General features: G+C 34.6%; 3 protein-coding genes, 1 non-coding gene and 1 pseudogene across 4 annotated transcripts; 1 reads left to right on the top strand and 4 right to left on the bottom strand.

Annotated features, from left to right (window-relative positions):
* Positions 1-5,494: 5,494 nt before the first annotated feature.
* On the bottom strand, positions 5,495-5,566 carry TRNAC-GCA (transfer RNA cysteine (anticodon GCA)). Its single transcript has one exon. It is a non-coding gene; the product is annotated as a tRNA-Cys (tRNA).
* Positions 5,567-8,358: 2,792 nt separating this feature from the next.
* LOC104723281 (NAC domain-containing protein 71-like) lies at positions 8,359-10,383 on the bottom strand. The gene is made up of 4 exons (XM_010441615.2): positions 9,664-10,383; positions 9,264-9,550; positions 8,929-9,153; positions 8,359-8,831 (listed from the first exon to the last, which is right to left on the bottom strand). The coding sequence occupies exons 1-4, from the start codon at positions 9,824-9,826 to the stop codon at positions 8,637-8,639; spliced, it is 870 nt and encodes a 289-aa protein (XP_010439917.2). The 5' UTR covers positions 9,827-10,383; the 3' UTR covers positions 8,359-8,636.
* Positions 10,384-11,964: 1,581 nt separating this feature from the next.
* LOC147933911 (secreted RxLR effector protein 161 pseudogene) lies at positions 11,965-12,648 on the bottom strand (annotated as a pseudogene).
* Positions 12,649-21,858: 9,210 nt separating this feature from the next.
* LOC147933910 (uncharacterized) lies at positions 21,859-22,429 on the top strand. The gene is made up of 2 exons (XM_087472382.1): positions 21,859-22,200; positions 22,307-22,429. The coding sequence occupies exons 1-2, from the start codon at positions 21,859-21,861 to the stop codon at positions 22,427-22,429; spliced, it is 465 nt and encodes a 154-aa protein (XP_087328508.1).
* A 791-nt stretch (positions 22,430-23,220) lies between these two features.
* On the bottom strand, positions 23,221-25,293 carry LOC147933909 (uncharacterized). Its single transcript, XM_087472381.1, has 5 exons — positions 24,337-25,293; positions 23,948-24,142; positions 23,482-23,604; positions 23,282-23,404; positions 23,221-23,235 (listed from the first exon to the last, which is right to left on the bottom strand). The coding sequence occupies exons 1-5, from the start codon at positions 25,003-25,005 to the stop codon at positions 23,221-23,223; spliced, it is 1,125 nt and encodes a 374-aa protein (XP_087328507.1). The 5' UTR covers positions 25,006-25,293.
* Between the last annotated feature and the right edge of the window lie 424 nt (positions 25,294-25,717).

Below are 25,717 nucleotides of genomic sequence, written 5' to 3'. Positions count from 1 at the left end.
ATGTTCTTTCATTGTTATCTCTGATTCCATTGTTCCCAAATTCTCCAAAGCTGATTGTGAACTCCCCTGGTTCTTCACGAGTCTCAGAATTTGTTGTGTTCCAATTCCATCTTTTATTTTCGTCGAAGAACACGTCTCTACTCACCATGATTTACGAGCTGTTGGGTCTAAGAGTCGGTAACCCTTCAAACCAGGCTCTGTTCCGAGATATACAAGCGGTTTTGACCTATCATCCAGTTTTTTCAGGTGTGGTGCTTCAATCTTTGCATACCCCACACATCCAAAGACTCTTAGATGTTATACATTCGGTTTTCTTCCTTTAAGCGCTTCATAGGGTGTTTGATTGTTCAAGGATCTTGTTCCTACTCTGTTTATGAGATAGGTTGAATGTCTAACTGCTTCCCCCATAAGTAATTAGGCATGCTCATGTGTTTTAAGATGCTTCTTGTCATCTCCAACTAAGTTCTATTCTTTCTCTCAACAACTTCGTTCTGTTGTGGTGTATATGGAGCAGTTAGATGTCTAAAAATTCCTTCTTTCTCGAAAAATAGTTGAAATTCTTGAGACATAAATTCTCCTCTTCGGTCGGTTCTTAGCGTCTTGATGTTGGTTCCGCTTTCTGGTTCAACCAAATTTTTGAAGTGTTTAAATTTTTCAAACGCTTCGCTTTTCTCCTTCAAAAGTATTGTCCACATATAACAGGAGTGGTCATCTACTAGCACAAATATGTATCTCATCTGTGCAGCTGTTGAAGGTGAGATAGGTCCACAAAGGTCACCGCGGATGAGTTCCAAGGCTTGGGATGCGTGATAAGATGTTGCCGTAGGGAAAGCTTGTCTTGTTTGTTTCCCAAGTAAACAAGATACACATGTTTCGTTTCTTATCGGCACACTAGAAATTCTGATGACTTAATCTTTGGCCACCATTGATTTCATGGTCTCAAAGTTGATGTGTCCCAAGCGAGCATGCTTGATCCACTTATCGTTTTGATTTGAAGACACCTCTTTTTCTCGATTTCCACAGCAACCTTGTACAGCCTATTACGAGATCGCTTAGCCTTTACTAGTAGATTTCCTTCACGATCATGAATTGTTAGATGTTCTTCTCTCATCCTAACATCACACCCTGACTAAGTAGCTTGACCTAAGCTTATGATATTGATTTTGAGATCCGGTATGTAATAGACATCTGCTAGTAGTTTTTTTTCTCCGCCTTTGGTTATGAACAAAATTGAACCCTTCCCTTTGATGTAAACTCGAGAATCATCACCAATTTTAACTTTTCCTGTGATTGACTCATTAAGTTTTGAAAACCAAGCTCGATTTCCTGTCATGTGGTTACTAGCACCATTGTCTAGATACCAATCTTTGTCTGAACTAGATTCAAACTCAGTCGGCTTCACATTCTTCTTGTTAAGGTACACTATCTCGTGCATCATGAGAGATTCAGCTTCTTGAGTGTCTTCACCAGCATTGTCTTGTGTCTCTTGAAGCTTAATCAACTTAAGTAATCGATATGGGCATTCAAATGCGTAGTGTCCTTCCTTATCACATCTGTAACATGTGATTTTTGATTTATCCCTCTGTTGGTATCCGAACCTTCCTCTTCCTCTTCCGCGGCCTCGCCATTGACCTCGACCTCTGCCTCCGTCTTGAGATGGTGGCGTGTAGCAGTTAGCGTACATGAGTTTGCTCTGATCTTCTTGTGAATCTTCTTTATCGTAGACTCTTTCTTCATAGGTTTTAATCTTCCTACTATGTCTTTAAAGCTTGTTGTCTTAAGGTCAAGAACCTGTTCAAGAGATGCGATGATATGGATGTATTTCTTTCGTGGCAAGCTCTTGAGAAACTTCTTAACTATATTTAATTCTTCAATTTCTTCACCCAACGAAGCTGACTTTGTCGAAATTTCAGAGATTTTCCCAACAAAGTCATCGATTGAGTCACTTTCTTTCATCTTCAGCCTATCGAACTCAGCCATGAGGGTTTGTAATCTTGCTTCTCTTACTCGTTCAGCACCAAGATACCTTGCTTTGATTGCATCCCACACAGCTTTTGCATTCACCTGTTTACCGACTTGGAGTATCAATGCCTCGGGTATGGATTGGAATAGAAGGGCTCGAGTTAGATCATTCTTTCTTTCATCATCAGAACCAGGATTAATGGTGTCCCAGACTTTGTGTACCCGAAGCGTAGCCTCCATTCTCATAGCACAAACGGTGTAGTTCGTATTGCTCAGCATCAGACATTGAATCGATGAAGGACCTCCTACCTTCGGTGGATTAGTTGTTGGGACCAATTCGCTCATGGTTTCTTGTTGAATCGATTTCTTCTCCAACGTTTACTTTTTTGAAGATCGAACCTAAAGCTCTGATACCAAATCTAGTTTATAAAAGATTGTAGAAGAACTCAAAAATAAAGAATAACTCTCTTTATTAATCTCAAAGGAAACTTACTCAAAACCTTTAAGAACTCTCTCAAACTCTCAAACACAATCTCTCAAAACTCTCTTAAAGAAAACTCATAAGTTTGTGCTACACCTTAGCACCTCCTTATATATAAACTATATTTCCAAAAACACTTTTGGAAAACTAACTTTAGATAACTCTTAAAGAAAGTAAAACTAACAAATTTGATATGTATATTTAGATCCTCCTAAATATATTTAGCTTGATCTCCAAGCTACTTCAAGCTTATAACAACACTCATAAGTCATAATCCATTCTAGTATACAAAATAAAAAACACATCTAAAGCAGTAAAAATTTACCCATCCTCCAAATTGAAAATAACAAGGTAAATAATTATTAGTATGAAACAAGCAAAGGTTGTGTAGCATAATATAAGTACAGAACAAGAACAAAAAGCAGAGATACAAGTTTCAGATTAGAATTCCACAACATTCATTCAACACATCATCTAGTCTGTTCTTGGTACACTATTTTCAGTTCCGTATTCACAACTTTATCATATTCAAAGCAAAGGTGAAACCTTTAGATCACCAAGCAAGTAACTTTATCGAACTAAAATAAAAAATTCAGATTCGAATAAGCAAAGGAAGCAATAAAGGTGGGTTACCATAATGTCCATGTGAAGCCGATTGGCACCCAAATCGACCATTCACTTAGCCTCCGCCGCAAGATTAGCAAAATCCGATGACAACATCGACGAAGAGATCTTCGGCGACACCATCTTTCCTGATTTCAACGACGATTATATATAATTTAGTGTTTTTTATAGATTATATTAACCCGATCGGTATAAAAGGATCATTCGATCCGGTTTGGTATGGTTCGGTTTATACTAAATAAAATTAGAAACTATAAGCTCCTAAATCTGTTCACCTAAGATTTTAAACAACGAATAGTAATTAGACATATTATTTATTAATATTTTTTACAATTTTCTTAATTTTCTATATTAATCTTTTTTTAAACGACCAAACGAAATCAGACATATCAATATTTAATATTTTTGAAATTATGGTAAATTTCTATATTAAAATACTTATAGATAAGTATATGTACAACGTCTCACATCGGCTAAAAAAATTTAGACAATGACTGAAAACTATTATAATAAGACTAATATGTTTGTAACTAAGAATAAGATGGAAGCTTGATTTATCAAGAGTCCTAATTTATTTATTTTTAGTTTATTTTAGCAAATTATTTTTTATAATTTTTTATTATTTATAATTTTTTATTATTTATAATTTTTTAAAATTTTAATTTTTTTTAATTATTTATAATATTTTAAAATTTTTTAAATTATGATAGGTTATTGCCTTCATAGAAAGTTTAAAGTATTATAAATATTCAAACTTTTTAAAAAATTTTGAAATTTTTATAAATACCTCCATAGAAAGTTAAAATATTCTAAATATTTAAACTCTATACAAAGTTGACGTATCATTAATATTTAACTTTTAAAAAAGGAAAATTATTATAAATATTTAAGCTACTTCTAAAGTTTAAAATATTATAAATATTTAAACTCTATTAAAAATTTAAAAATTATTTAATAATGTATATTTAATTATTTAATATTTTAAAAATATCTTACTTATCTTCGTTTCTGCTTTATATCTCTTATTTTTGATAGAGTTTAGAGTTAAGAGTTGAGACTTGAGACAGTGAAACTTGTTTTGGACTTTCTTACATGTATCTCCACAAGACCACAAACTATACAACATTTTTCTACAAAAACATTTATGACAAAACAAGAAAAACAAATATTATGTGCTTTAAATTGTTTTTGTTTGTTTGTGTGAATGTTTACGCTAAATTGTAATTGAAAAAGAAATGTATAATCTCTTTTTATTGTGTTATTGAAAATAGTTTATCAAGTAATTAACGGATTACATATCTGATATCTTTTTAGCCTAACACAATACCTTAAGCTTGGTCCGTCCATAACTAATTCTCAATTCTTGCCTACATAATCAGATTCATAGTTTCTACATAATCAGATGTAACTAAAAGTGTATGTACCCACTTGTGAATTCTTTAATCTACGAGGACGTACAACGTATACGTCTAAGATCTAGTGTTTGAAAATATCTATTTAACAATAGGTCCTTAACAATATTAGTACTAATTGGGTGACACATGCATATAATTATACAAATGGTTATCTCTAAGGATACTAATTGGATCTATAAGTTTATAACGAATAACATTATGGAACGTATGTTAGTTTCATATCTTTTTTGACTTATTTTTTTCGGTCTTGTGAAGTCGAGAGAAAAAAGTTCTCTATAATTTAATATTAACATCAATAATTGCAAGTCATGTGAAGCCCATCGATCTAATCTTTCCTCACTGGCCAAAAGAGAACATTATTTTTTTGTATCTATCATAAGTAGTTAATTATGTAAAAGCAAATGTCATATAGACGTAAAATAGAACATCACGAATTTTGTATATTTACTAAGAATTTTGAATACAAATTATACTAACAGTAAAATAATAACATTGAAATCATAAAAATCTCTTCGAAAGAATAACATTACGTGAGATATATTAAAATAATCATTAAGCGAAACAATTAATATAATCGCCATTTTGTAACTCACACGACACGTAATTTTTTTAATTACCAGTCGAACCTAAAAGAGATTCTTGTAGTCTAACCAACACAATCACACGTATTATAAAACTTGTTTTCCTCTGGCCGGCTATATAGTTAATGCATTGCATACGCAAACCATAGATCCATCACTCTATATATATATACATATACATAGTATATATATACACACAAAAAGCTATATATATATAGAGAATACACTAACAACACATTCTATTCTTATTACAAAACAAGGAGAGAGAGAACCAATTTCTCTCCCTCATCAAAATGTCCAACAAGGTTCACGTAGGGAGCGTTGAGATGGAGGAAGGTTTGAGCAAGACGAAGTGGATGGTTCTAGGACCTTCTGAGAATTAAGTTGTTTCTTAATTTTAATTATGGAATTAAATGTACTAAAAAAAAAGAAGGGCCCAACCGGGTTCGAACCTGTTACCTATTGATCTGCAATCAATTACTCTACCACTGAGCTATGTACCCAACTTAACATAATTCTAATTTTTTAGGTATATATATTAAAACTGTTTCAGAAATCATTTATTGTAATAAATATTTTTCAAAAATGAGTTTGTCTGGAATATTGGAGGGCTCGTAACCTAGTAAGAATAATAATAATCAGACGAAAAAAAGAGTCATATGAACAAAATTATTAACATTTGCAATTATGGTAAATATTTTTTTGTCTTCTTCTAAATCATTTTGTAAATTAATTAACAATCTCGTCTACAAAGAGTAGAATCTCTCAGTGTTGACAAAAAAAAAAAAAAAAAAAGTAGAATCTCGGCAACGTAACGTTCATATGGAGCTAGGCTTGTTGAGCGCAATTTTCTTCATCCGCAAGTCCACTATTGTCTCATCCCTTATTAAATTTTACATTTCTACTCTTATCAATTTCTTAATCCTTGGATACAAAATATTATTAACCTTCCTCGAGTGTTGACCCTATATTACATGAACTAGATTAGGACCCGCGGTATATCGTGGGGCAAAATTATTTATAACTAAAATATTTAAATTATAAGTTGTATTTGTTGGTTAAATATGTTATAATTATATAATAATTGTTAAATAAACCATATAATACCGTAATATAATTTATTTTTTACATAATATTTATTTAATTAATTTAATTAAATATGTCTAATCTCTGATACTGATAATGTTAACAAAATAATGAAATGATGTTTTACCTATCTAACACTGAATTAATGATATTTTTTTAATTTATATAAATATCGATAAAACATGTCCCACTATATAACCCCGTCCCGAGATATTTTAGCTCACACTATATCATCTTAATTTTTAATATTTATTGTGTATCTACGGTATAATATTTATCATATTTAACTTTTTAAAAGTTTTAAATATTTTTCATATTTAACCTTTTAAAAATCTTTAAAATAAAGAACTGGAATAAACCAAATAAAATTTTTTAAATTTTGAATGCATGATAAATCAAGGTTTCTACTCATTTGTATTAAGAATCATTTTGGTATCTTTTATAATATGACTCTAAACCATTGCCCAATTTTTTTTAGACGATGTGGGATATTGTACCAATATTTTTTTATTCATCTATTGAGTAATATATGTCCGTTTTAAAATTTTTGTATTACATCATATGCAGAAAAAATCATAATTTTTATTAACTAAATTTATTATATAATAATTTAAATATAAATTTAAATAGAAATGAAAGGGAATCATATATTTATATTTGAATGAGGTAGAAAGATTTCCTTATTTTTTTAAATCTTACCTATAATTAATTTTGAAGTTTTGGTAACTAATATTAAAGTCAATGCATTAAATGTAAAAACTTTCCAAAAAGTATTTTTGAGCAAAAACTGCTGCAAAAATACTAATATAGATTGTGTGCTGCCAAGTACCAACTAATTAGGGTGAGCAAAGATATTATAGTACATTGTTAATAAACCAAAGAAAACCAAACATGCATGGTTATATCAGGTTATCAATTGAGTAATACGTTCCTATGTAATAAAACCAAACATATTAAAAAAAAAAGAAGTAAAAGTGACGATTTGAAGCTTACATTTCCTCGTAACGCTTTTAACCGTATAGTATATTTATACGATTGTGAAGTCCAGCTCTATCCCTTTTTTATTTTGTATAAGATGATGAGCAATAGCTAGCTCTAGGGAGGTCATTGACGTGATATTATTACTACATACGTCATACGATATTTGGCTTGTAAGTTGTAACCAAGAGAGGTAAAAGGCACATGGAAAAAAAGTTGACCAGTTTTTAATAATGATTGTTGTTTTAATACTCTAAGAAACCATCAAAAAAATGATATGGTTAATCTAGGGTTTAGAGTTGTTTCTAGAGAAAAAAAGAGAAGAGATCAAGATGCCAGAGTTTGAAGATGTTGTACTAGCTCTAGCTGTTGTGGTTTTTGTAGCGCTGGTGGTTGCATACATGAACGGGTTTATCAATTTGGTACAACTGGTTTGTTACCTAATCGGCATCTACGGTCCATTCATGTGAGGTGCATGTGATCCATCCAAGGCATAGGTTATAATCAATGTTCAAGAAAGCATTAGCCGTTAAATAGGCGGTGATCTAATGTCTAGTGTCTAGAATGCCTAATCAGAATTTAGGCGGTTTTAGACGGTTTAGGCGTTTACACTATAAACTAATATATATTTGATATTATATACATAATTATACAAAATATGTATAAGAGTAATAATGATATTATATCAAAAACAAAACAATAGATAAAAATATTATTTCAATTCATTTTAAATAACATATTAAATATTTATAAAAATAAATCTTATAAATTTTAAATTTGTACAATTAAAATTTTAAAATACATTAAAATGATGATACTACAATTTTAGGCGGTCAAAGCGGTCGTGGTGCTATATACATCGTAAGCTCATCTGAAATATTCTTGTAAATTAAAAAAATAATGATATATAGGCGGTGCTATATACATCGTTAATACATCTTTAACAAATGAGAAAATTAAATATACTCTTTTCGCTTTTGGGCTTTGATACATCTTTAAACAAATTGCTGCGTCACTTTTACCCCTTTATACATAGTTTCCGATCATCTTTCATCTTTACATCTTTATGGATTTTTAAACCCAAATATTTACATAACTTTTGAAATATGAATTGGTCCCAAAACTATTGCTTTTATAAAAAAAATTGGGATTTTAAATGAAAATGATTGTTATCACTTCCACAAAAGTTGATCAAAGGTTATATTTTGGTCCAATTAATGACTGAGAGAAATAATGAAATATGCATATATCATACATTCATACCAAAGGCATCCGAACATAAAAAAAATTAAGACTGTAAAATAACGTTAAATAATCCTATTAAAAATACAAATAAGAAATTTATAATACGGAATCTTTATATTAGCAAACAACAATTAAAAAAAAACTACGATAATTAATTTTTCAAAATAAAATAGTGATAAACGCTCACAACTAGTTCTTTTTCCAAGACAACAACGTTAAAAGGAGTTTTTGTCCTAAGAAAGACCCAACATTGCTTTGTTGTACCTAAAAATGGTTTGAGTAATCAAATGAAGCGGTTTGGTCATATTCATAATTTGTCCATGTTTGCTGATCAATGTAATTGTCCACATTAAAATAAGAAGAGCTCGCCGGAAATTCCACGTGGCTGTTTGCCGTGTTGACCGGAATATTGTAGTTGGGAAAGTACTCGGAAGCAACCTCCTGAATCTTAAGATAATCCTATCATTATAGATCACAAAACCAAAAACACAAATCAGCCCACTATATTAGTATTTAGTGTATACAAAACTATTTTGGTTTAGATAATAGATGGTACCTTAGACGAATCAAGGATGAAATCAGGAGAAACCCAAATGCTAGAAGAGTCGTTTGTAGTAGCAGAAGGCTTGAACGATTGGAACTGTGACGCTTCATCGCGACAAGGAGAAGTTGCAAGGCTAGAGTAACCCGAACCAATATCTTGTTCGCTTTTATTTTTCAAACTTTTTGAATTGGTCTTGAGTTCATTCTTCTTAGTTACGCGACATATCACAAAAGGTCCCTGAAAGTTAAACATATATATGGTTTTGTAGGTTTCTTTCCATTAATTAGTTGAAATGAGAATATTATGAAGTTGGATAAACAAGAAAAAAAAAAACTATAATTTCTTACCTTGCAATTTAGTGATTTTTGTGAAAGATCATCATCGCATAAACGATATTCATGCATAAACCAATTAGTTCCGTCTCCTAATGGGGCACGACCTTCATAGAAAACTAAGGTCTTCCGGTATCCAATTATAACACGCGAGGATTTACAAGTTATTTTCCGGTCTTTACCGGTTGCTTTCCAATAACCCGCCTTTGTAGCTCTATTGGTTCGAAAACCGTTTGGATACTTTTTGTCTTTTGGGCAGAAAAAAAACCATTCCAAATCCCTATTGGGAAGAAAGGATTTATCTAAAAATAAAACAAAGATAAAAAAAATTAAACAAGTTATCTACAATTAAAACATTAAAACGTAATTATATGACTTATGGTAATCAAAACACTGTTTTTATCATTATACGTACCTGGTAACTCCCAAGGATCAAATTTGTATAACTCGATAACAGGAATGACTTCGAGCTCAATCTCAAGGCGTTCTACTTTTCTACTCAAGTAGTAGCCTATGAGCTCTTCGTCAGTTGGATGAAATCTAAATCCCGGAGGTAAAGATGAACTTCCCATTTGCATAATTCACACTTGTTGCTTGCAACACAAGAGAGTTGTCTGGAGGGAGATCAAATAATTAACTAAGTACCGAGGCTAACTCTATTGACTGTTTGGAAAATCCAAAAATAGAAACTTTTTTCGACACTCAATTTGTTCTCAAGAATAAGCTGCAACTCACGTTGATTGCATCTTTTTTGTGACAAGATCATTGTCTGAAAGAGATCGTATGATAACAAAACGAAGCAAAATAAAACAAAATGTTTAACCCGTAAAATAAAAACAATAGACACCAAATGAAGGTAATAATAATTTGGAAATAACGAGGAGTAAGCAGAATTGTTGTGGGTCAAAAAAACTCAGAAAAGGGTTTTCTGACTTTGAACCGGAGACTTAACTATATAAGAAACAAAAAAAAGTGATTAGTGAGTAGTTTAATTAGGAGAGTGCTTAAGAGAAGAGAAGGTTGGTAGAGTGTTGAATGGTTGTGAGGTGATTGATATTTATAGCACAAAGGTTTGCGAAACTATGTGGGGAAGATTAATTAATAATATGTCAAATATGTTATAGTATCATGAAGCAACTTAATATTTAGAGGGGAAAACTATATAATACTATAATTTGTATAGTGCCGTTTAATATTGAGAAGAAAAAAATAACTGAGACACACCGAAAGCGGATAAAGACATTGCTTGTCCTAAAGAGTTCCCAAAATTCCAAAAGAATATGGACCTACCTGGTCTCAAAGCTAATATAGACTTGTTCACACTTCACACATCAAAACTTGTATAATTTATCCAAAGCTTATTTTTCGATAAGCTTATATGTGCATGTCAACCTTGTATACTGTATATCGTAGAAATGATATAAACCTTAATTCTGTTTCGTTTTATTTTCATTTCTTTGATATAACGGGAAATATTTTAGTTTTAGGTAAAAAAAATACTCGGTTCTAATTCCTTTTTTTTTTTTTTTTTCGTTTTTCATTCTATATTGTAAAAATTTTCTTGATTATTTTGAAGGGGTACTGTAAGTAATTATGTTCGTCCTTGTCAGCATGAGTAAGACAAAATCGCTTTTTATTAGTGTAACCACACTTTCGACTTTTATAAGACAGAGGATTAGAAGAGATAACACAACTTTGACGTAAAGAAATTTTTGTTTATTGTTTCCTTTTTACCGGAAATATGTTATTGTTTAAGATGTAAAGTTGTAGTTTAAAGTTAAGTTCCCATTTGTGTAAGACCCAATAACTGAAATATTCAAGAAAAACACACAAAAGGAAAATTTTGGGAGGGAGAAAAAAACGAATGACTTCACGAGATGGAAATCTAAGGTTAGTTCTATATACACGAAGAAAAGTGCACCATGTAATTTATACGATAGCTAGAATATTCCCCGATACTTTAGGAACGGTCACCGTGACCCCTAACAGTATACTAAAGAGAAAATAATGGAGAAAAGAGAAAGCGAAGAAGACAAAGGCAACAAAAATGAAGAAAAAGGGATAAAATAAAAGCATGAAAATATCTACGTCATATGGTAGGAAAAACAAAAAAGTAAGCCTACGAAATACGAATAACGGATCTTCTATGTTGACTACACTATGTCACTATGTAGGAACAAATATTATCTATATCAAAAAGTACCATACATGTTTGAATATGTTTGGTTACTAATGTCCGGGATTAAATTCATATCAGTAGTTAAATTTGCATTATACAAAATTTTGCAGTTTCTAAATCCTAGATGTAAATATAACACAAATGCTAAATAGAATAACTCTCTTATTAATCTTAAAGAAAATACTCAAAACCTTATAGAATAACTCTCTTATTAATCTTAAAGAAAATACTCAAAACCTTAAGTTCTAAAACTCATAAGTTGTGCTACAAGCTAGCACCTCTTTTTATAGATAAAACACAAAACCAAAACCCAATTGGATAACTTTTAAAATATAATTTAGATCCTCCTAAATATAATTGACCTTATCTCATGTATATTTAAATTTTCCTAAACACACAAAGCCTTATCTCTTAGATGCTTGTACTACAAGCTTACAACAACATTCTTCCCCCTAAGCTTGTGACCATCTTCACTTACATCAATCACTCCCATTAGAGTTCTCATCTCTTTAAACTTCATTCTCCCAAGAGCCTTAGTCAGAATATCAGCCTTCTGCCACTCCCAGGAACATGCTCAACACTCACCAGCTCTTTCTCGACACACTCACGAATAAAGTGAAAACAAATGTGGATGTGCTTGCTACGACCGTGGAACACAAGGTTCTTGGTCAGTGCAATCGTTGACCTGTTGTCAACCCGGATAATCACCCTCTCACTCTTCTCACCAGTTACTTCTTCAAGGAGTTCCTGCAGCCATATCGCTTGTTTGGCAGCTTCAGTAGTGGCTATAAACTCTGCCTCACAAGAAAATAGAGCTACAATCTCTTGTTTTTGTGAACACCAAGTAATTAGTGAATCACCAAAGTAAAACATATGCCTTGTGGTACTTTTACCATCGTCCACGTCCACACTGTATGAGCTATCACTGTAACCTACAAAGGACGCCTTGTTCGTACGTTCGTAGAATAGACCAAAAGAACATGTCCCTCGAAGGTACCTGAGAACCTGCTTCAAACTTTCTCCATGCGACTCTTTAGGCTCCTGCATGAACTTGCTTAAAATTCCAACACTGTAAGCAAGATCCGGTCGTGTGTGCAGCAGGTATCGGAGACACCCTATGCTTCTGCGATACTCGAGTCCTACAACGGCTTTCTCACCTTGTGACTTAGACAGCTTTAAGTTCATATCCATCAGAACTTGTGTAGAATTGCATTCACTCATCCCAGTCTCTTCCAAGATTCTAAGCGCATACCTCTCTTGTTTCAGGACAATCCCCGTTTCCAACTATTTCACCTCAATCCTAAGATAGTATGTGAGTAATCCGAGATCACTCATCTCAAATTTAGCAGCCATCTTCTGTTTAAACTCGCAAATTAAAGACTGAGAGGAGCCTGTAACAAGCAAATCATCTACATAAACAGCCACTATAAGAAGTTTTCCATCTCTATTGTTAAAGTATAGTGAAGGTTCCTTTGAGCACCTTCGAAACTTCATTTATGTGAGAGTCATATGCAGCTTTGCATTCCATGCTCTAGGAGCTTGCTTTAAGCCATAGAGAGCCTTATGCAGCTTGTATACTTTCCTCTCACTTCCCTTGACCACAAAACCATCTGGTTGTCCAACAAACACTTCCTCCTTCAGCTCACCGTTCAGAAAGGCTGTCTTAATATCCAAATGGTGTATCTCCCAACCGTATGAAGCTGAGTGACTTATGATGAATCTAACTGTCTCCATGCGAGCTACAGGTGCAAAAACCTCATCATAGTCAATCCCATACCATTGAACATATCCTTTTGTTACCAATCTAGCCTTGTACTTGTTTATGCTTCCATCTGAGTTTCTTTTTATCTTTAACACCCACTACAACCCAATCGGCTTAACACTAGATGGTAAATCAACTAGACTCCAAGTTCTGTTCTTCTCAATTGATGCAAGTTCATCTTCACACGCCATTATCCGTACTTCTGACTTAAACGCTTCATTGAAATCCCATGGTTCTTCGTTAATAGACAGCAAAAGACGCTCCAACTCTTCATCCTCAGTGACATAATCATCCAGATACTTTGGTTTTGCTCGAAGTCTAGCAGGTCTATTCACCGATGACTGCTGCTGTTCCTCATTACCATCATTATCTTCTTCACCATTATCCTCTTTTTCACCAAGAACATTGTCAGACTTTATTTCTGGAATTCTTGGGTTACCATCCTCTTCTTCTGTTGCGTGCTCGATCAGTCGAACACCCCTGTTCCCAAAAGAACCTGCTGAGCTAGAAAAACTCAGAGAACTACTGAGTTCCTCGGTTTCGATCCTTTTCCAGCTCCATCCTCTGTTTTCATCAAAACGGACATCTCGACTCACAACAATACGGTTACTCGATGGATCGAGCAAACAATAGGCTTTTGAGCCTGGCTCAGTTCCCAGATGCACTAAGACTCTCGTCCTATCATCCAATTTTTTCCTTCCCACTGCTTCTGATCTTGCGAATGCGATATAACCAAACGTCTTGAGGTGATCAAGATTTGGTTTCGTTCCTCTCAGCATATCATAAGGAGTCTTCTCTGCAAGAGACCTGGTTACAATTCTGTTGATCAAATACGTCGAGTGCCTCACAGCTTCACCCCACAAATAATTTGGCAACTCCATATGTTTTAAGATGCTTCTCGACATTTCCCTGAGTGTTCTGTTTCTCCTTTCAACAACCCCGTTTTGTTAAGGAGAATATGGAGCTGTCAACTGTCTCATGATTCCATTCTTCTCACAATAAGAGTAGAAGTCAGCTGAGGTAAACTCCCCTCCTCTATCAGTTCTGAGTGTTTTGATCACACACTTTGTTTCTTGCTCAGCAATCACTTTAAACTTCTTGAACTTATCAAGTGCTTCACTCTTTTCTATCATAAGAACCGTCCACATATAACGCGAGTAGTCATCTACAATCACGAAGACATATCTTTTTTGGGCTGGTGTTGCAGGTGTGATTGGTCCACATAGATCACCGTGTATCAATTCGAGAGGATGTGTAGCTCTGTAGGATGTCGCACGTGGGAATGGATCCCTGGTTTGTTTTCCAAGCAAACATGACACACATGTTTGTCTTTCTACTTTGATGTTAGGTATGCCAATTACCAAATCTTTGTCAACCATCAGCTTCATCGTATCAGTATTGACATGCCCCAGTGATGTTCATATAATTCACCATGTTTTACCTTAATATATTCACATCTTTTGCATGATTTATTAGCACATTTAGCCATTATTGAGTAGCTTTAGGACTGTTTATGCATTAGAGTAGAATTGCATTGCATTTGCATAGTTTCTTGCATAAACAGGTGAATTTGGATTCTAAGGAGCATGGAAGGATGTTGAGAAGGATTTGAGATATCAAAGTGAAGAAGATCAAGGAGTTAGAGCAGAAGAAACCAAGTTCGGAAGTCCACTCGACGGTGTGCGGAGAAGGACTCGACCGGCTGGAAGAAGCAGAAGAAGAGGCCACTCAACCAAGCACTCGACCGAGCACCTAGTCGAGTTGACCGATGACCCTCCATTTTGTCTTCTAGCTACTTTTAGGGCTTTCCCCTCTCCCCTATATAAAGACTTGTACCCTGCAGCCACAAAGAGAGCCACTTTTAGATAAAATATGTAAACCTAGTATTTACCCCTTTTGGGTATTATCTACTTTTTGCATTTTTCCTTAGATTTTCTAGCCACTTTTGTATTTGTCTCAAGAAATATTTGATACTTGTTGGTTCCATAACTTTCTAAATATTGAGAATTTGGGTTTGATTTCTTCTTCAATATTGTAGATCTTTATCTTATCTTTCTAATCATGCAAGTTTCATTGATTTCTGGGTTTATTATTTTGTTCATCATGTTTAGTGATTGTGAGTAGTGGCTTAGGATCTTAAGGATGGATTAGGCTGGGTAAAGGTTATGGTTGTTTAGATTGGTCAAACTTGATTGTTATATATCTCTTCTAGATTAGTTATGCTCTATGCTATTCTTATACTGAGAGGGTAAGGGTAGATCTTAAGCTTCTTATCATCACACCAATGTCTAAGTTGTTAGATAAGGCTAATACTAGAGATTATCATCAAGCATGCTAATAGATTAGATGTTTACTATGATTTTTGACATTGATGATCTGGTTGTTTAATGCTTGCTTTGATATGTAATAGCTAGTGAGAACTAGGTTTAAGAAGTATATAGGCTTGATTGTTATTGTCATGAGAATGGATTAACATGTATTAGAAGATCATTGTCTAGAGATAGCTCATTGTTAATTGAGGTTTGTTGACCAATTTAGATAACCATAGCTTGAGTCCAGCCCATGAATCCATCCTTAAGACCTTTCTTTGTTTATTGATTTTCCTATTTGAGTATTGTTAATTGCTTGATGTTTGCTCTGTTTTCATTATTTGCTCTGTTTCTGTTCATTCGCTTGTCAACTTGACCACCCACTTGACCGCACATCCGATCGAGTGCCTGTCGAGCTCATCCCAGAGTTCTTGTTTATGTTTTGCATCATATTTGTGTCATTTCCTGTTTCATTTATGTTGCATCAATTTCATTACTTGTCTAATCCTGTTTCATTACTTGTCTTGCATTAGTATCATTACTGCTTTGTTTTATTGTTTACTTTGCATTTAATATCCTGTCTTAGTAGCTTTACATTCTGCATTTTATAATCATCATTAGGTTGTTAGTAAAAATCATTCATCATATTTGGCTTGACTTAGATAAGTATTCATATCATGATTGCTTGCATCAGACTCATTATGGTTTGACATCCTTTAGGCTACAACTACATAAGGGTAATTGAAACACCTTGCATCCATCATTCATCATCTCTATCATCATCCATCACCACACTAAAGAGCAAGTTTCACCCAGTCTCGCATGCCAAGTAGAGGATTGGCTTGTAAAGACTAGTTGCAGACACTTAATGTTCTCTACTTCCAATAGAACTTTGTATAAACGATTTTTGGACCTCCCTGTCGTGACAAGTAGTTTACCAAACTTGTCATAGAGCATTAACTTGTCTTCTTTCATCCGTATCTCACACCCTGCTTCCGTGGCTTGGCCTAGACTCACAATGTTACTTTTCAAATCCGGTATGTAGTAGACATTGTGCAGCACTCTCTTCTCACCATTCTCAAATACGAACCGTATGGAGCCTTTTCCTTTGATATCAACCCGATAATCATCTCCAAATCTCACCTTACCTGTCACTTCCTCACACAGATCATTAAAGAAACTTTTAACACCACTCATATGGTTACTTGCTCCATTATCCAAGTACCATATGTTAGTGTTGTCAGTTCTAGTCTCAAAACTGTTTGGTTTCACTTTATCTTCTTGGAGATACACTACTTCGTTCATCATCAGCTCATCAGCAATGTGTGTCTCCTCGTCCTTTTTCTCAACTATCTCCTGCAGTTTGAGTAACCTATCAGGGCAGTCCGAGGCATAGTGGCCTTATTTATCACACCGAAAACAGGTGATATGTGACAAGTCCTGTTCTTTATCTCTGTCCTTTTGTTGGAAGCTAAACCTACCGCGTCCTCCTCTACCTCTGGAAGAGCGACATCCTCGTCCCCGACCTCTGTACCTTCCAAAAGAATTTGAATTAACAAACATGAGCTTGCCTTGATCATCATCCTGTTCTAACTCTTCTTCACCAATTCTCTCTTCATAAGCCTTAAGCCGACCTACGATTTTTTCAAAACTTGTCTTATTCAAGTCAAGTACCTGCTCGAGAGAAGCCACAATATGAATGAACTTTCTACGAGGAAGACTTGACAGGAATTTCTTGACGATCATAGGTTCTGACTTGATGCTGATTTTGTTGAAATTGCAGACAGTTTCTCAACAAATTCATCAATCCTCTCAGTTTCTTTCATCTTCAACCGGTCGAAATCAGCCATAAAAGTTTGAAGTCTTGCCTCTTTAAATATGTCCGCTCCTATATGCCTTGATCTTATAGCTTCCCATATTTCTTTAGCAGTCTCTAAAGCTCCAATCTGGAGAGTAAGAGCTTCAGGGATAGATGTATGATTAGAGCGATTGCCAGATCGTTCTTCATCTCATCAATGTTTCCTTTTTTGATCACGTCCCATGATTTGTGAACTCTGAGCAGGATCCTCATCTTCATCAACCATACGGTGTAGTTGCTCGATTTCAACATAGGACACTTTATGGAGGAAGATTCTCCATCTATCATTGGTAACGATCCTGAGGTCGATGATGAACTTGTCTTTTCTTCTTGACTTGTCGTCAAGCTTTTGTCTTCTCCTCCTCCTTCCATCAAAGCTTTTACGTCTTCTCCTGCCATTGATTAAGCTCTGATACCATGTGTAGAAACCGAAAATATAACACAAGTGCTTAATAAGAATAACTCTCTTATTAATCTTAAGGAAAATACTCAAAACCTTAAGCTCTAAAACTCATAAGTTGTGCCACAAGCTAGCACCTCCTTTTATAGAGAAAACACAAAACCAAAACCCAATTGGATAACTCCCAAAATATAATTTAGATCCACCTAAATATAATTGACCTTATCTCATGTATATTTAGATTCTCCTAAACAAACAAGACCTTATCTCTTAGATGCTTGTACTACAAGCTTACAACAACAGTAGCTACCAAAACTAATAAGATAAATATCATAGATATGATCAAAATACGCCAACCCACCACAATAGTCAGCGTGTTTTTATTTTTGCCAACAAGTGTATTTTTCTAGTCCACGAATCCGAAAAAAGTATATATGTATATATTTTAAATCATCTATATGCAAAACTATATTTGTTGATTTGTTGTTCATTGTCAACTTAGTTAATCTTCTTTTTTTTTTGGTTGGTTTTAATGTTAACTTAGTTAATCTTATCAATGGAACAACTATTGCTTTCACTAAAACAGTTATACATAGGTTTTTTTTTTCACTTGTTCAATCTGAAAAAATATATTCAAAGTTTTTTCTCTATTATTGTATAGAAAAATATTAAATTAGTATTGAAGAAAAACATATATTGACAAAAGTGAGGAATGGTAAAACTGTTATTTATCCGCACCTCTACCAGTGTAAATAGTTCGTCACTCACAAAAGAAAAGTTTTTCAGAGTTACGAAACTAAAGTTTAGAAAATAAGGAGATCCCACAATGAACTTAATAAACTTCATCTAAAAATTAATAAATTCTCTGTATTTAGAGTTTGGTTCATTCCTCAAAACTCATGGAGAAAAGGACATGGGTTAAAGGAAGTGAGTTGTAAAATCATACCAAGCAATAGTCAGTTTCTTATAACAAATAAAATATTTTTTTTTGTTTCTACTACTTTATTAAATAATCGATGTGGACAAATCTGTTAAATCTATAATGCATGCGTACATATGTGTGAGTTTGCGCATGTTCAATTGTGTCAATAAATGTTGGTCATCATGTAGCACATTGTCTTACTTGGATGTGACATATTTGTTTTCCCGCATGAACTAAACGTGAAGGATTACATATAGCAAATTAGACTAACAGAGCAACAATACAATGTAGTACGTTCCATTATAAATAAATGAAAATGTACTAAAAAAAGGTAATATTCTAGGAGAACAAATCGGGACTTTAGATTTTCAGTTTGCAATTAACATTTTGAATTTTGAATTAGGTATATTAAAATGGAATAAAACCGTTTGAAGTTGAAATATTTAAGATATAAGATTATTTTAGCCATTTTTTAGAATAAAAAGAGATAATAATTCTTACTGATTTGGATTACAAAAGTATTACATATAAAAAAAATATTAAGAAGCATGGCTAATTAATCATCAAGCATTAAACTATTACATATCCAAAAGTTTTAATGTCGACCCTTTAGACAGACTTAAGGTTTTACTGTATGTGTCTTTTCTGCACAAACTGCATCCTAGAAGAAGTATTAGAGAGTAATTCCACTATGAAAACATACTTACTATTCATTATATAGTTTATATGGAAACGAACTTGTATATCTTTAAGTATGGCATAACATCATTTACCATCTTTTTCCCTGCTATTCCATCCATCACCCTTGAGGAATTGTTTCAGCTGTTACAATCTTGAGCCGTTTTAGGACATTGAAGCCATCAGGCGCCAACAAATGTGATATTGAATCCGGTGTTATTGCTGATATTTCTAAACTTTACCGGTACAAGAAATTTTTTATTCGAATTTTGGCTGAGGTTATTATTTTCTCTGACTTTATTTTCCTATGTTCCCATTGTTCTAAAGATATGTCATCGCTATCTCTGTTGTTAGTTACTCACATATGCTTAACTGGAATTTCTTGGCAGATGCTTAATCCTGATGTACTCTTCAAACTAATCAAGCATCTTGAAACACCGATGCTTACATATATACGGACGAATACTCTAAAGGTTATCTTGGTTATGCATTGATGAAGTGTTTAGAAATTTATGAGGTTATGCAATGTCCTGATGAGTCTTGTTTTGCTTCAAGATTCAGAGAAGCTCTCTGGCTACACTGTAGTTTGTATATCACTATGTAGGAACAAATATTATATATATCAAAAAGTATTATATATGTTTGAATATGTTTGGTTACTAATGTCCAAGGTTAAATTCATATCATTAGTCAAATTTGCATTATACAAAATTTTGCAGTTTAATTTCTAAATCCTACATGTATGTAACTAACAAAACTAATAAGATAAAATATGGTAGATATGATTAAAATATGCACACCCACCACAATGGTCAGCGTGTTCTTGTTTTTGCCCAACAAGTATATTTTTCTATTCCACGATTCTGACAAAAAGTATACATGTATATATTTAAAATCATCTATATGCAAAACTATAGATATTTGTTGATTTGTTGATCATCGTCAACTTAGTTAATTTTTTTGTTGTTGTTGGTTTTAATGTAAACTTAGCTAATCTTATCATGTGGAACGACGACTATTGCTTTCACTATAACAATTATACATAGGTTTTGTTCTCACTTGTTCAATATGAAAAATATATTCAAAGTTATTGTACTATTTTGCTTGCAGCTATATGTATTATTTATTAAAAAAATATTAAATTAGCATTAGAGAAAAACATATATAGACAAAAGTGAGGGATGGTAAAACTGTTATTTATCCGCACCCCAACCAGTGTAATAGTTCGTCAGTGACAAAATAAAAGGTTTTAAGAATTACGAAACTAAAAGGAGTCAGTTGTAAAATCATACCAAGCAATATAGTCAATTTCATATAACAAATAAATTTATATTGTTTCAACTACTTTATAAAATAATCACTACAAGAAAATAGTCATCTTACAACATTAAACATTGTTGCAATAAGTCAAGTATATTATTGCAAACATGATATTACAATAAATATCTATTGTTGCTATATGAATGTTGCAAATTCGTATTTGTTACAAAATTATTGCAAAAATTGCAATTAATTGATTTCTTGCATATATATCCTATTAATGCAATAATATTTTTGTAATAAATTTGTTGTATAATTGTAAGTATATTGGCAACTATGATTTGTTACAAATTGTTGCCATTCAACATTTGTAGCAAATATCATTAAAAATTTACAGTAAATTAATTTATTGCTATAATTGTTGCATTTTTGCAATAAAATTTATGCATTAAATTATAACGTTTTGTGCAACTATAAATTTTACGGGATATAAGGAAAATGAGATGATATTGAATATCTCTCGTGAAGGGAGGAGTGCCGAGTAAGGTAATGATGGTTTAATTGGAGGGAGTTTACGGGAGAGCGAAGGAGGTTTTAAAGGAGTTTTTAAAGAGAAACGGGCCACCAGTATTAAGCCCGTTGGGAAGAATGGGCCTAGATTGAAAAAGAACAACAATTCCAGGCCAGTTCGGAGGTTGATTTTTGGTCCACTTCGTGGCGATTTGGAATTGTTAGTGTCGGGGAAACGTCCCCGAATGGAAACCGAATTTGTCAGCCGGGACGAAGAGGTGTCTATGGCTGTTATGGTGGACAAGGGAGTGACGGAGAAGGTGCCGAGTGATCGGGATGCTGTCATGGATAATGGTCAGTCGATTACTTTGGTGGCTTCACAGAATCGTGAGCTCGACAGGCTTGTTCCGCCGGCAGGAGGGGCGGAGGTTGTCGGAGCATAACAGATTGCCCGGTGGTTTGTGGGTGTATATTTTTATTCATAATCATGAATTGCTTAATGTGGAATTGCCGGAGGGGGCAAATAAATCAAATTTTAGACGTTCGATTCGTTATATTTTGAAGAAATTCAATACTGATGTGTTAGCGGTGTTAGAAACACCTGCCGGAGGTGACAGGTCAAAGTGTATTTGCTAGGGGTTGGGGTTTGAGAATGCGTTTTGAGTAGATGCAGTGGGACAGAGTGGAGGTTTGTGGTTGCTCTGGCGGAATGGGATTGGAGACTTGACCATAATGGAGTCTACAGAACAATTCATTCATGCTAAGGTGGTGAATTGGTTGGAAATGTTACACATGATTGCAGTTTATGCGGCTCCCTCTGTTAGTCGGCGAAGTGGGTTGTGGGATCAGTTGAGTGGTGTGGTTAAGGGGATTGGAGAACCATTAGTTATCGGGGGTGACTTCTATACAATTGTTCGGGTGGAGGAAATAACGGGTGGGAATGGTCGTTTTTCTCCGGACTCTCTTGCGTTTGGCGAATGGATTCATCGCCTGTCTCTTATTGATATGGGTTTTAAGGGGCAGAAGTTTACTTGGAAGCGAGGACGTGTGAGGGATAATTTTATTACCAAAAAGGTTAGATTGTGTGTTTTGTTGTGGACATGCTAGGCTGAAATGGCAAGAGGCGGTTGTAACACATTTGCCGTTCTTATCCTCAGATCATGCTCCTCTATATGTTTAGTTGAGTCCTACGGTTGTCAGAGATCCTAGTCAAAGGCCATTTCGATTTGAAGCTGCGTGGCTTACTAATCCTAGTTTCAATGAATTATTGGCTTCCTCTTGGAGCCTGGATGTGTCGACTTGATACGCCCAAATTCAAGGATCACTCAGCCGGATTAGAAAGGATAGAAACTCGCCAAGGTGCAAGGTGCAACAAGGGAGATTTGATGGATTGAGGGGTCGCACAGCAGTTGCGGAAGGCTGCTGATATTCCCAACTCCAATCGCTGCTAGATATGACACACTAGTCCAGCAAGAGGAGACTGTTACTTGGATATTACACACCAAGAAACAAAGAAATGTTAAAGACAAAGAACAAAGAGATAAACTCTTAAAATGAAAAGGAAATTGATTGATCATTCTCAAATGAGATTACATGAGTTTATATAGTGATAAGAAACTTGGTAACAAAGCCAAGTATTGATTATTCTTGAAACTAAAAAAAATAAAGATAGTAAGTTGAATGAAGATTCAACTCTTGATGCATGTTTCTCTTCCAAAGGTGTCCTTCCCAAGGTGAGTAGAACTCCATTTTCGTCATCCTTCTTTGACCACAAAATTAAGTGATTATTTTGGGCTTTCTTGGGCTTGTTTTAGGCTCAAAGTGGGTTGGACATGATAGATATCATCCCCAATATAATTTTTCATGCTCTCTTTGGCCATAAACTCTTGAATAAGCCCATTTAGTGCATTTCTTAGCTTCTTAGTTTTTGGTCTAGTCATAGGTCCTTCAGGTACAAGCAATGGTTCCTCAGCTACAAGATCCTCTGGTTCAAGCTCAGCTACATATTCCTCAGGTTCAAGCTCAGCTACTAGTTCATCCTCCTTAGCTCCATCCATGATCACATCATACCCTCCTCTTGAAAAGGATTTGACCTCAAATCTGGATCATCTGCAACAAAAGGAACTAAATCAGAAACATTAAAGCTTGAACTCACATTGTACTTACCTTGAAGATCAAGTTGGTAGACATTGTCATTGATCTTTCTTTTCATTTCGCATTTGAATCCATCATCCTTTTTGATGACTTCTGTAAGTGGTGCAGCTATAGTGCTAAAGTCCTTCACAAAGTGCCAATGGAATCCAGCTAGTCCATGAAAGCTCCTTATTTTCCAACGGTCTTAGGGCTTGGCTATACTCTTATAGCTTTAACTTTCTCCTCATCAACCTTAATGCCATCTGCACTAACAACAAAACCTAGAAAGACAAGGTTATCCGTACAAAAGTGCATTTCTTGAGATTGGCAAACAACTTTTCCTTCCTAAGAATGGTTAGAACCGCTTTTAGATGCTGATCATGTTAATCCAGATTCTTGTTATAGACTAAGATATCATCAAGTAAACTACAACAAAGATTCCAATGAATTTTCTCAAAACATGGTTCATTAACCTCATAAAAGTATTGGGTGCGTTTGTTAGCCCAAAAGGCATAACCAACCATTCATACAACCCATGCTTAGTTTTGAATGTCGGCTTCCATTCATCACCTTCTTTCATGCGAATTTGGTGATAACCACTTTTCAAATCTATTTTTGAGAAAACAGAAGAACCATGCAATTCATCTAGCATGCCATCAAGCCTAGGGATCATATGCCTATACTTTACCGTAATGTTGTTGATGGCACGACAGTCTACACACATGCGCCATGAGCCATCCTTATTAGGCACAAGGAGAACAAGTACAGAACATGGGCTTAGGCTCTCCCTGATGTAACCTTTTTCAAGAAGTTCTCCAATCTGCTTTTGAAGTTCCTTTGTTTCAAATGGATTGGTTCGATAAGCCGGCCGGTGATGACGCACCTGGGAATTTGGTGTTCTATACCTCTTATTGGCGGCAAACCGTTAGGGTTCTCTTCTGGAAAGATATTTGAGAATTCCAGCAAAACATCTATCAAATCACTCGGGAGCTCCGGTGCAAGGTCAGAAAATGCTATTAGTGTTTTATTATACACAAGCAAAAGCAATGGCTATTGAGAGTACACAGATTTTCTTACTTGACTCTCTTTGACAAAGAAGTTGAAGTTCTTAGGAGATACCTCAGGTTTTGCTAGTTTAATTTCTTTGTCCCGGCTTTTCTTCAACTGGACCTGGTCTTGATGGACCTCCAACGGAGTTAAAAGAACCAGAGTGATCTTCTTTCCTTTATGCTCAAAGGAATGCCGGTTGGTGTAGCCATCATGTATCGCCCTCATGTCAAACTGCCAAGGTCGTCCTAGAAGAATATGGCTTGCATCCATGGGAAGGACATTGCACAGTATCTCATCTTCATATCGTTTGATGGTAATAGGAACCGTGACTTGCTCCTTGACATATTGTTCGCCCGTTTCATTCAACCATTCCAGTTTAAAAGGCCGCGGATGAGGTCTAGTCTCAAGTCCAAGCTTCCTAACAAGAGTATCACTAGCAACGTTAGTACAGCTTCCACCGTCAATGATCAAAGAACAAACTTTATCTTGAACTAAACATCTAGTATGAAAGAGATTCTCCCTTTGTTCTCGGTCATTGGACTTAGGCTGAACGCTCAATGATCTCCTAGTGACCAGAAGTGTCCCTTGAGTTGGATATTCAAACTGTTCTTCCTCTTCGTCAAAAATTGGACCGAGATCTTCCTCTTTTTCTTTATCGTCCTCAGACTCCACTTCACCGTTTTCTAGAAGGATCATTACCTTTTGATTCGGACATTTGCTGGCATAATGTCCAAGTCCTTGACATTTGAAACAACGAATATCCCTTGCCCGATTGTTGGTCTCGACTGCCTTTCCATTATCAAAACGAGCAGGAGCATTAGTCTAAAAAACTGAATTTGATGGGGTTGGAGACTTACCTTTATCTTGATAACTTGGTTTTGGAGCAAAGGAAAGTTTAGAGAAAACCTTCCTCTTGGTTTGTTGTTCGATTAGAACCGCCTTGTGCAACATTTCCTCCAAGACTTCATATTCTTGAAGCTCCATTCTGTCTTGAATGTCCCGGTTAAGGCCTGCAAGGAATCTGGCCATGGTAGCTTCTAAGGTTTCATCTACATCCGCCTTGATCATTAAGCTTTCCATTTCCTGGAAATAGTCCTTCACAGATTTGGTTCTTTGAAGCAATCGTCTAAGTTTTTGGTGGAGATCTCGGTGGTAATGAACCGACACAAACCGTTTCCTCATCAATGTAGTGAGCTCATCACATGAAGCTATTGGTCTTCCACCTGTCCTTCTCCTGTGAGTCAAACCTTGATCATACCAGTTAATAGCATAGCCTATAAACTCAGTTGCTGCTAACCTAACCTTCTTGAGTTTAGAAAAGTTTTGACAATCGAACATTAACTCCATTTTCCTTTCCCATTGTAGGTAAACATCCGGATCATTTTTACCTTCAAAGGTTGGAATTTTA

Source organism: Camelina sativa, chromosome 11 (assembly GCF_030686135.1).
Source record: "Camelina sativa cultivar CO46 ecotype springtype chromosome 11, ASM3068613v1".
NCBI classification, from domain to species: domain Eukaryota; kingdom Viridiplantae; phylum Streptophyta; class Magnoliopsida; order Brassicales; family Brassicaceae; genus Camelina; species Camelina sativa.
This window is presented reverse-complemented; position numbering and strand designations above follow the sequence as displayed.